This window comes from Sprattus sprattus (genome assembly GCF_963457725.1).
Source record: "Sprattus sprattus genome assembly, chromosome: 14".
Classification (NCBI taxonomy): Eukaryota; Metazoa; Chordata; class Actinopteri; order Clupeiformes; family Clupeidae; genus Sprattus; species Sprattus sprattus.
Window position 1 is genome coordinate 14261688 of NC_137912.1, and position 12464 is coordinate 14274151.

The 12464-nt window shown below is 43.8% G+C and overlaps 2 protein-coding genes across 3 annotated transcripts; both read left to right on the forward strand.

Annotated features, from left to right (window-relative positions):
- The first annotated feature begins 563 nt into the window (after positions 1-563).
- On the forward strand, positions 564-4301 carry LOC308375443 (fibroblast growth factor 6-like). Of its 2 annotated transcripts, XR_013968894.1 has the most exons (4): positions 564-1329; positions 1841-1944; positions 3419-3654; positions 3865-4301. XR_013968894.1 is itself a non-coding variant. In XM_080851597.1 (3 exons), the coding sequence occupies exons 1-3, from the start codon at positions 990-992 to the stop codon at positions 3593-3595; spliced, it is 621 nt and encodes a 206-aa protein (XP_080707723.1). In that variant the 5' UTR covers positions 564-989; the 3' UTR covers positions 3596-4301. The 2 variants fall into 2 exon arrangements, 1 of the variants encoding a protein (XP_080707723.1); XM_080851597.1 differs by having other exon boundaries at positions 3419-4301.
- Positions 4302-10214: 5913 nt separating this feature from the next.
- On the forward strand, positions 10215-11415 carry fgf23 (fibroblast growth factor 23; the record flags this gene model as incomplete). The annotated part of the gene is made up of 3 exons (XM_080851687.1): positions 10215-10452; positions 10659-10762; positions 10984-11415. The coding sequence occupies 3 exons, from the start codon at positions 10215-10217 to the stop codon at positions 11413-11415; spliced, it is 774 nt and encodes a 257-aa protein (XP_080707813.1).
- Positions 11416-12464: the final 1049 nt, after the last annotated feature.

Genomic DNA, 12464 nt, shown 5'->3' on the forward strand with positions numbered 1-12464 from the left:
ACGGTTCAGTTTCACTTCCTTAACGCTCGAAGCACCTGGGGAACCACGTAACTAGGCATGGTATGCGCTGACGTACAGGCATTCCCGGCGGTGCATGCATTCTGCACAGGGCCAGCCAAAACACAGCGTTTTCTGCGCATCATTTACAGGTACCGAGTGTAACGCGCGATTCAAACACTGAGCGCAGAGGAAGCTTACTATGAATAGCGATAATATGTGCTATATTGCGTTATCTCAAAAACACACATTTTACAGTCTTTCTAAATCATATCGGGTAAACTTCCTGAACAAACAGCGAAGGAAGTGGCGGACAAGATTGCCATTGCTCTCCGGTGACTACAGGACTGTTTTTACACCTTCCCTCTAAATAAGGAAGCAGCTTGTCAGACATATGACCACCGTCCCATTTTGGGCTCTGCCAAAGTACCCCATCGCATCCCATGATCACTCAAAGCCATCCAATGGGACTCTGCGACCCCCATCTCGCATGTAGAGTGACAGCGTCCGACCCTACTCCCATCAGACTTGCGACTGCAGTTTCAGCGCTTGCAGTACAGGCAGTACTTGCTGGCTTGCAACTTTCTCTCTCGCTCGCTATCTCTACCTCTCTCTCTTTCCCCTCCCTTAGGATACTTTGTTTGACGGGGCAGCGGTGAAGTCAGAGTGATGTCACTATAAGGATGCGGTGCCTTGCAAGGTGAGATAGGCTTTTTGGTGAGTGGTAGGCTATCCTCCACGGCCAGGGTTGCCCAGCGAGAGAGGCGCGGAGCTGCAAAACATGGTCATCATCACCACCACCACCACCACCACAAGTTCTGTCGCGCTCTCTCCTTTTTCTACTCCTCTGATCTCGGGCTACCGTTTCATGCCCGAAGCCCTGATCTGCCTTCCAAAAATAAGCCTCTACCACCATGCCGAAGGAAGAAAAACAAGAAGAGTGGTATTTTTAGGGCCATTAATTTTGACCACGTGCCCCGAAGGTAAACCGGATGGCCATTGCGCAAAGGTTTCTCATCAGTATGTCCTACGAGGCCAGCACGCACTGGACGTTGACTGCGATTGTTCTTCTAGGATTCCTAGTTGGGATTGTGTCATCATATCCGATTCCAAGCAGGACTAATGCAACTTTATTGGAGAAAAGATGGGAGACTCTATTCTCCCGGTCCATTCTGGGTATCTCGGGAGAGAAATCGGACATGAACTGGGAGAGTGACTATTTGCTGGGCATCAAGAGAGTGCGGAGGCTGTACTGCAACGTGGGCATCGGGTTTCACCTTCAGATCCTCCCAGACGGCAGTATAAACGGTGTACATAATGAAAACCAGTACAGTGAGTTGCATCCAGAAATGTAATGCAATCGATGTCACATAATATCGCCGGTCGCAAGTAAAGGCGACCTGAGAAGGCATCTATATCCTTGACGTTTGGCATGATATTTAATCCGTCGTGTCGGCAGAATTGAATGTCTCCTAAAGCAAAGATAAATCTATTAAAAAAACCAGTATCCGTTAGTGCTAAATATCTTTCCAGGCTAAAACATTACATGAATGCTTGGACGGATATAGACGCCAACTTATTTTTACACTGGCTCCTTCTGCGGCCCAGAAACGGTTGGCCATGCACGTCTGAAAGTGCAGTTAAATAGAGATATTCATCTGAGCAATAGAAGTAAATATCGAGGCTGACAATAATTCTAAACAAAGACTATGCCTCCAGAATCGCCACCTGCAAGGTTACACCCACCACTGCACACAGCCTGTCTTTGTTTCCAGTATCAGCCAAAATGATACAGTCTGTCAGCTGGACTTCCTCTGCATAACATGATATTTTGTTTAATCAGGTCTAATAGAGATCTCTACCGTGGAGCGAGGAGTGGTTAGCCTGTATGGCGTGAAAAGTGAGCTGTTTCTCGCAATGAATAGCAAAGGAAGGTTATACGGAACGGTAGGTGTGCGCAATTGTATTGCTTTTTATGTTGTTCGCATCTCCCCCCACAAGACCTGCACAATTATAATAGGTTGCTGTACCAGCGACATGCATGAAATAACATATCTGCAATAAAAATAAGGCAATTGTAAATTAGTTGTCCAGGTTGTGTCTATATTTAACGAGGCCAAGGAGTTCTGTATGTGTAGCCAATGATAAGCCTAAAAATACAATGGCAATGTAAGCTTGCATGGAAAGCATGGAAGTGTTCTACTGTAAATAATTCATAATTATAAATAAAACATAGCTGGTCTCATGGAGCAGATATCTAAAAGTATTACTGTAATCGTGGAACTCCTGCACGGAAAGTTAAATAATAGATTGCTGCATTTAATCTATCGTGTGACACACCTTAGAGAAATGTCTTTCGGAAGAGGAAAATGCTTAATCATGGCACCGTGACACCATGCATATTTTTGCCTTGTTCAAGTGTGTTCGGGGTGATTCTGATGCATGGGTGTGAGATGTTAAACGCTTCTAGTGGTGTGGAGTGATGTGAAGTGGTAAGACTAATATGCTGACTCGTGCTTTTTACTTTATTGCTGTTTTTTCGCAACACAATCAGAGTACTCAGATGCGTCCAATTGTTAAGTGTTGCGCGGTGTGTGTGACACGCCAAGTCCACTATTGTTCCCTCACCTGCGTAGTGAGCTGTGCGCAAGTCACGAGCGGCAGGTCCCAGTAGTGTTCTTATTCTGGAGCTGGGCGTGTAACATGAAGGGACCGCGGCTGCAGTAAATGTAAAGCGCCACTCATTGAGAGATACATTGTACATGGCCTGTTGAGAGGCACTGACATGTTGAATTGATATGTGAAGATGATGTGCTAATTCACACCATAAAGAACAGGTCACTGAGCAAATTATAGGTTAACTGCTTCATTAACAAATCGTGGACATAGCCCACATACATTAATTTAATATTGACAATATTGAAGTTCAGTTAGTTGGCTATAGACACGGTGAGGTCTATATTGTATCTCTTAAGGCAGAAATTGATTTTAGGTGTTAAAGTGCCTCTTTCATGTAATGCCCCACATATTAGTATAGCCAAGGCTAGTGCAAGCCCATATATCACGTGTCCCCTAAAGGCCCGTGAAATTTGATGTGGTTCACTGAGATTTTGGAGTTGTCCGTTTTTATTCAAAAGGGTGCTCTGCCCTGAATGGCCCTGCCAAATCTCGACCAATGTTGATGTATTACCTCTCAGCAAGCATACAGCATGAGGTGTTCCTGCATGGTGAGACTCAAAGGGGGGCAAAAGTGATGAAAGGGCTTTTTTTTCCTCCTTTGCTGTGTGGTTGATCACTGCTATCATTTTTCACCCAGCTTGTTCTTCATCCTAACAATGCAGCACACTGTAATTCACCATTATTTCGTGACTTAAACAATTCTCTCTCTCTCTCTCTCTCTTTCTCTTCTTCTGTCTGTCAGCCTGTCTTTCGGGATGAGTGCAAGTTCAACGAGACCTTGCTGCCAAACAACTACAATGCCTATGAGTCCTCCGTTTACAAGGGCTTCTACCTTGCCCTCAGTAAGCATGGCAGAGTGAAGAGAGGCAACAAAGCCACCACCGCCATGACTGTCACCCACTTCCTCCCCCGAATATGAGTGGACATAAACAAGCTTTGCAATAAGTCACTGATTTGCACATGTGGATGTTCTCCCAGGTAATAGCTACATACCAGAATGCATATATACACACAACTATGGATGGACTGGAAGCAACACTATAATTATTGGTATTTATTCTCTCTTTATATATGTATATTTGGATAGCTAACTTTGTATTAGAACTTCTGTATATGCCATCCTTTGCTGCTTTTTTTCAGTTTTATTTTGTAATTGTTATTATTGATTATAGAATTTTGTTTTTCGAGGTTGTGCCAGCCTCTTGACTTCACTTGGGTGCTTGCCATAACTGTCAGAGTCGGAGACTTTACCCTTGACATTGAGATGACTGATGTTCCCTCAGCTTTTAGAAGTGAAGTGATACTTTTTATTACCTCAGAAAAAAAAGAAAAAGAAAAAAGAAGAGCCACAGGTCTGGATAAAAAGGATGCATGATGTTTTTTGCAGATAAGGAATGCCTGTTTTTGTCTCCTCGTGGCTAAAACCATACGGCGGAGCGCCGACGCCTCTGCCCCCGCGGCAGGATTGAAGTTCTTTTTTCGTGGAAGCGGCAGGAGACGTGAGAGCACTTACATGCAGAGCCCCCTTTTTTGCTGCATGCTGAGAAGGTGCCTTGGCATTCCCTTTAACTTGCATGCACGAAACGCCCCAGGCAGTCAGAAATAGGGCTGACATGCAAGCCAGCACTCACTCGGGACTCTCCAGAGTGGGTTAAAGGGGGTGGGGGAGGGAAAGGAAAGGGAACGGGTTGTGGGGGGGAAAGGGTTGGGGTGGGGAGGTTGTGGGGAAAGTATCTCTGGTCTATTTTCTATTTTCCTCTAATTAGATTGATTTGGTCATTGAGACTCTGGCTTGGACAAAGACCAGAGGGGCCTTCAGCCATGGGTGCTGACTGGTAAAGGCCCCCAGGGGGGCAACCGAAGGGAAGCTCCCGAGAGGCCTGTCAGGAGTTTACACTCTTGTCCAGCCGTCTCCAAAGAAGGCTACTAAACATGGCGGGACGGTCTCTCTTTTCTACCGAGCTTGTGCAAGACTTGCTTTGAAGTTTTACCACTCGCCGCGTTGGGTATTTTTTATTTATTTATTTTGTAAAAGAAACAAAGAGAGAAAAACAAGGACATTTATGCAAGCGCACATTTAAAAAAAGAATCTACATATAAATATATTTATCTAGCCCATAAATGGAACCACTGCTGGCATTGTACCCTAAAGCTTCTTAAATGTTTGGCTGAATTGATGGGTAAATGTAACACTGCAAGCTTTGTGCATTTCTGTGGATGAGAGTGTCTTCCGAAGCAATGAAAACCATGTAAATATCGATGATAACACCACTCTGTCAAAAAAAGAAACACTAGGAGTTTTTACAGTGCAATTGCGTATTTCAATTGATTGGAAATGGCAAAACATGTATCAGGTTGCACAATGTAGCCACCGCAATGGTTGTAGATACTGTATCCCGATGGGAATGTGTGCTGGACGCGTGTTTTCATAGCGTGTATTGTGTTTTGGTCCTTGAGTGGGGTAACACTGCATTTTTAGGCGTTGTTTCCTATGCTTAGAACAAGGCCTGTAGCAAAGCAGTACAGATTCAAGACAGCGGCTGGAGAAGCCATGGCGCTTGAGGGTGTAGCTGAGCATTTTCAAACTGTAATTGTAACTTGAGTGAAGGCACCGGAAGGAAGGACAGCGCCGCTCCTCATAGATACTTGTGGTTTTCGGCTACCGCTGTCAACTTGAATCCAAAGGCCACCCATTCCATCCCCTCCACTCTGCCCTACTGCACCCCGTCCCCCTCGACCCCTCGCCCTCCCTCCCCTTTACCCCCCACTCCCACCCTACAGAATAGTTCTGTTAAGAGAAACACAGAAGGAATGGGACTATTTTAATCTGGAAAAAGACTTATGGGACGCTGTCTGCTGCCTGCTGCCTGCTTGTTTGTTCAATCCCCCCGGAAGAATGCGGGTCCTGCCAGGAGGGTGTCGAGGGGGACAAGCCGTCTCTGAAATACCTGAGCCCTCCACCATTGCTCCAGCCACCACCACTATCAACCATTCAGTCACTTGCTTCTGTAAAGTGCCACAGTCGGCTGAGGCCTTGAAATTCCAGCAGTAACCCAGGAGTGTCCTTTCCTGGTTTAATCCATTTTTAGTTCAAGGTCAGAGCCATGGGCAAGCTCCGACCCTGACTTGTAAGCAGGACTGTCTGTGCATTTCATGTTGTGCCGGGTCGCATCTCCTCGCCCCCCCCTCCCCACTACCCCCTCCCAAACCCAACAAGCCATCTGCCTGCCTTTACATCAAAACATACAGTGATGCATTTACTTTGGATGTCAGGGAAGCAGGGAAGTGCAAGAGTTGTAAACTAGTGTGAGTGCAAGAGTAGATGAGGTAAATGGATATAGGTTTGTTGGATGATCAAGGCAGGGCTGTTTTAGGTCTCTTGCTGCACTGTGATACCATTTGCCCAGTAGCTGTTGATAACCACTGGCAGCACTTTCATTTAGAGTCTTTGGTTGTGATACTGTATGTGAGAGGGAAATCAGCAAAACTGCTACTGGTCTTCCCCCACATTTTAACGATCGGTGACACTGGTGCACATTCTTGACATGGTTTGAAAATGTCAATGCCAACCTCTCACATCCCAGGCTTGAATATATGTGAAGAGAGACAACTGATGCATATACGAGAATGCGTTTAAAAAAAAAAAAAGCTGAATCATTCTGAGCCTCTTGAGATGTGTCTGCTGCCAAGCACTATCTGGAGCTAAAGCTCTACACATAATGAGAGCTGACTAGGCTTTATGGCATTAAGTCCATCAACAAGGTTAACCCAGTCTCTTGTAGCTAAATCAAGTGCTAAACTTGTAGCTTTCTCCCCTGGCGTGAGTATCAAGAGAAGGCTGTGTTATGCCAGGATTAGTTTAACTGCTGGCGATGATACTGAAAGGCACATATGGTAGGACTAGCAAAGCACTGCTTTAGATTCCACTGCTTTACAGCTGAAGACAGTCTCTAGGTTAAGAATCTCTAATTCCAGCCTGCAAGGAAACAGCAGAGAGAGGGATAGCCAGATCAATCATCACATGACATTGTCGGGCGAAGGCTATGCTGCTTATTATTTGGTCTTTCTTTCTACTAATGCCTTTTCAAACCATTTGATTATGCTGAAGAGAAGGGTGGGACAGCAGAGAAAACTGTGACTTGTGTCCCAAAATACGGGCACAAGATACACTTTAGCAGAGCCGATTCAGCCATGGCAAAGGCATCTGAACCATCGCACAATGAATATGTGAACCTTGGGGAACGAATGCGATCCCATGTGTTGATGAGTCCGGCTCATAGATTTATCGCAACAGCTGTAAAAATGTTTATTGGGCATGAAATAGAAGGCTAGTTTCCTGACTAAGTCAGGACAGCCATGGCTTAAGAGAAGTGGGGACAGCTCACTTTTTTTGGTGTGGTGTCCATACCACACGACAGTCTCTGCACACTACCTATAGTTATTGCAGGGGAAGGGTGGGGGGTGTCTGTGACACACTAAGCTTTCAAAACTTGTCTGCAAAAGCTATGAGCAGTAGACATTCTCTGGTCTGAGAAACAGCTTGCTATTTTGTAATGTGACTGCACTTGGTACAAAATAGGGATTTTTTTTTCTTTTTTTGAGGGCCACTTTGGAAAAAGCTGAGGGCTCTCTCTGTACGAAAGAGACTTCAGGAGGAGTACAAAGTGATTGTTAATGGAGGTGATCAAACACAGTGTTCATTTATTTGAGTTCATGTTTTGTCGATCCATGCGGGTGACAGGACAACACCCTCATGTAAGCACACACTTAACAGGGTATATACACTGACATTGACCTGTTTGTGTGTTCCACTGAGACTTCCCACATAAGTCAACAAGAGTTCTGGAAGGTTCTGGAATGACTCCATTTGCCCAGAGAAAGAAAGTTACAAGGTTCATGGAGTACCACTTGACAATTAAGCTGGCTAGACACCCAAATGTAGTAGACTTTCTCACTCTTGGTCTTTGACTGACCCTAGCCGTCCATAACAACTTACACACACATAGCATTACTATTTTGAAATGTGGGGGTTTTCAAACAGTTGTCTTTCCTGTTTTCCAAAGAATAACCCTGTAAGAACTTTGTTCAATTTGGTTCAGCCATGACTATGAGAGAAATCTTCTTTTAGGTTTAGGTGTTTCCTGTGTGTGTGTGGGTGTACGTATGAATGAGTTAGTGTGTGTGTGTGTGTGTGTGTGTGTGTGTGTGTGTGTGTGTGTGTGTGTGTGTGTGTGTGTGTGTGTGTGTGTGTGTGTGTGTATGTGTGTGTGTGTGTGTGTGTGTGTGTGTGTGTGTGTGCGTGTATGCATGTGTATATGTGTGTGTATGTGAATGTACATGCGCACATGCGTATGTGTGTTGGCAGAACTTTTTCACTTTCTTTCTACTCTCTCTACTCTGTCCCCCTGTCATTCTCTCCCCTGGTTTTGTATCCCTGCACTGAGGGGAGTGAGCTCCTTCCCACTCCCCTCCTCTCTGTTGACATATACCTCACCTTCTGCCTTAGTTTTAATTTGTTACAATGATTGTAAAAAAGTAGGAAACAACTAACTTCTCCAATCATTTGTTTCTGAAAACAGACGATGCTAAGTATGAATACTGATATATTGAAGAAAAAAAAAGTGATTTTCCTTTTATTTTTGTACGTATGTGCTGTGCACAGCTGTCTAATCATATTCCTGAAATACCAATAAAAGTTTGTCTTTTTTAATAACTGTCTGACCTTTCTATGTATCTTACTGCCGTTATTCATAGACAACTATCACAAATCTATTCGCTTTATAAAATGGTGTCCCTCTACACAAATGGAAGAAGAAGGCATCGTCAAACATGTGTGTGTGTGTGTGTGTGTGTGTGTGTGTGTGTGTGTGTGTGTGTGTGTGTGTGTGTGTGTGTGTAGACACAGATGTGTGGCTAAATGCATGCGTGGCAAGCTGTTTTGGGCATGCTAACCTGTACCCTGTAAAATAAATAGTCTCCATACCCTCCTTGAGAAGCCAGCTAATAAGTAAGCTGCAGTGACATCAGCTGCTTATATAGAAGCTTGTGTTCTGGCAGATTATAGGGTTGGCAATTGTGAAAGCAGACACCCCTCATTTGTCATTATTTTGATGGTTCTCAAGAAGTATCCCGTTTCCAAACACCATTCACAACTGCCACCACTCCTGACCCGAAACTTTCTTTTTACAGGGGAGGATTAACTGCTACTGCATAAAAATATTTGTGACACATTGTGAAGACATGGAGATCATAAAAATAGGCTATATCAGGTGGGTCTTAAGTTTCAGAGTCCTATCCTTGAACTGATGATTAAGAGGCTCCTTTAAGCATGAGGGAACATATGCTACATTGATTAGATTAGATCAAACTGAAGACAAGCACCTTGCCGAGTTTTGTAAAAAAAAAAAAAAAAAAAAAAAGAGACAAAAAAAGTAACTTGTAGGCGCAAACGAACATTTTATTGCATAGGTGATATTGCGGGGGGAGGATGGGAAATAAGTACATTCAAATGTAATGCTGCTTTGCCAAAACGTAGTTTATCAAACGTTTTTGCACAAATGTATCCATCTAAGACGCGGATCTGCTTTAAATTGTCTACGATCTATTCAGTGTCAGAGCGGTTATATTGTATTGAAGAAGAGCCATTTGTCTTTCTTATGCACACACACACGCTTATAAGTTGCAAGGCAGCTTCTGCCAACATTGCAACTCAACATTTTCGATGGGACACGGACTCCCTCTCCTGGCTCAAATATGTAACTGCAGTACGAGGAGTTGGGGGATGTTTAGACACTCATTGGGATGGTATTAACAGCACTTTCTTCCGAAACAATCATTTTCATCATCAGGCATTGACACCAATTGGAGGACGATTTACAACAGCAGGAAATTGTGTCATAAATCAGTGTTTTTTTAATAAGCTATGCATTCACTTCTTAATGTAGTAAACACAGTTAAATAATGTAGTGAACAATGAACTTCCAACCCTCTTCTTCTTCTTGTGAAATATTACATTTATGTCGAGGGTCTTTGCTAGGCATTTTAAATTTTGATTAGAAAGGAAAAATGAAATTTCCTTCAGCCATACCAGGACGTCTTTGCACATTAACAACCTATGACTAAAACATTCCATTGAGGCTTCAACCAGAAGCTGCCTTGCAACTTAAAAGCTTAGGTAGACTGTGTGTCGCAACATGCTAAAGTCAGAAGTGGGAAGAGGTGAAAGTGTGGGCGACAGTGATTGCATACTGAGAAACCACAGAGTTGTTACGGCCTGTTCAACTTCAGTATAAACGAAAAGCGGTGGAAGGACGTTGGAACCCCCCCCCCCCTTCTTCCGCTTGTCTATCATACCGATCCCAACATCTGCTGCTGGGGGCGAGCATTGCGTAAAAGATGGGAGCGAGGAGTGGCGACTAGAGGCCTTAAATAGCGGCGCGTTAAGTTGAGGATCATCAGAGCTCCAGACACCAGTCTTCAGCATCTCTGGAAGGACATCATCTGTACCTTGAACGTCTCTGAGAGCACTTGCCGAGATGATGCGCAGAGCTTCCTCCGTCCTGAACATGCACTCGTCCTTCTTCGCGCTTTACCTGGCTGCGCTTCATGGGTTCCCACCTGTTGACGGCGCCCCGAACCCTTCACCTCTGCTGGGTTCCAACTGGGGAAACCCAAGGAGATACATTCATCTCCAGACCACCACAGATATGAACAACTTCTATATGGAAATCAGTTTGAATGGACAAGTGCGAAAAACTACAAGCAGAGGTTCCTACAGTAAGTGATCTTCCATTCGTTATAGACCAATTTTGAAATGTGATTGTGATTGAGGTACAAATGGGCTAAGCCTATTTTTATAATTAATATCATATCAAACCTATATCCGCTCCTCTTAGTCAATATTCCATGTTAAATTAGATACTGGTTTTATATATTATTTGTATTTTTTCATTTCTGTAAATATGCATGGCTTTTTTCTACAGGTGTGATTTTATTAAAGGCTCAAACAAGGGAAAGTGTGGCCATCCTCGGGGTGAAAAGTAACCGCTTCTTGTGCATGGACGCGGAGGGGAACCTCTTCAGTTCGGTAAGTGTTTAATTCTCTGACGCTTTGAATCTAACTCTAAATAAGTTAGCTGATTTATATGATACATAGTTTGGCTTTCATCTTCTCGAAAGTTGAAAACTAAGCACAGACAATTGCCTATTTACGTTTCCTTCAGTTACTTTACGCACCATCTTACGCATTTTGGTGAGCGTTTTTATCACAGAGTAAACCCGCTTTTAACACGGGTCCCTTTCTTTCAGCCCATCTGCAAGGAAGAAGATTGTCTTTTCAACCACGCACTACTGGAAAACCGCTACGACGTGTACTATTCAACCAGAAACGGCATGCTGGTCAATCTAGACCGGGCCAAGCAGGTTTATGTCGCTGGGCAAAACCTGCCTCCGTCTGCGCTCTTCTTGCCAGAAACAAACACCATACCACTTGAGCGTCTCTTACATAGAGGAAAGAGGAACAGACCGACCAATCCGGCCGATCCGTATAACACACTTGGTAACGGAGAGGGCTCTGACTCTCTGCCTGTTCCAGAGGACCAGGAGCCAGATCAGGGTCAAGATCAGGAACCGGGCCAAGTCTCCAAAGAGAATCCGCTCTCTGTAAACGACGAGGACCCATGGAATACACGAACCAAGCCAGGGCCTGTCAGCCCCCGTAGTTTTGGGTCTATGGGATGAAATAACAGTTTTTATGCTTCATTAAGATGGGGTCATGCACGACCGAGGAAGCTTAACCAAAACGAGCAACTTTTAGACCAAACGATCAAGGATATCCCCTGTGATTGCCATACACAAAATCATTCCAGTCCTTAGTTTACCTTCAGCACTTTTCCAGCGCGTCGCCTGTATGCGCGCATCTTCCTCTGACTCAAACTTTTACGCTAACTTTTCAATTACGGCAAAGCTTCACCTCTCACATGACAGTCCACAACATTCCTTTTCAAATACGGCTATTGATATTTATTGTATTTTATTGTTTGGTCATTCCTTTTTAAGACCATATAATTCAGTGTAAACGAAGGCTGTTAATTTGGGTGTCCTTTCCTTACCGTGTTATTTAAGTCAAGTCAAGGGATTTCATATGCAAAATACTGGCCCTTTAAACGGCCATTCAACACACCATTTGCTCTTGGTGCTGGACACCTCCTGCGACCCACCCGAGGAAACCAAGGAAGTATTTATTTATTTAAACCCGTTTATTCATTTTATTTATCATATTTATATGGATGCTATCTAAAATACGGAAAAAATGAAACGGATGCCTTGCTGTCATATGAATGAATGGTTGTATATATTTTGTTTAAGTGCGTGCATGTATGTGTGTGTGTATGGTAGTAGAGGGAGCTCTCTTTTCTGTCTATGAATAAAAAAAAAAATCATCGAAACCTCTCGTTGTAGCTCTGTGTTACTTCACTTTTTCCCAGAAACTCCAGCACAGGTCATCAGTCATTAGCGTTGCCTCTGACCCCCAAAAAGTGACTCATCCGTCAGGATTCTGTCACTTATTGAACTCCTACATTTACCATTGACCATTTCATCGAAAGCTCAAGTCTTCCTTCCGACTCTAATTTAAATTTCATCTTGCCAGGGTTAGACCACAAAAGCTTTACTAAAAATAAACATTTCCACATTCTACCTCTTTTTTTACTCCAACCGGACAACAGTCCGGAGCTATTTTTAGAAAGGAAACACTTGGTGACCGCTAACCTTTGTTCTGTTTTGGAGAC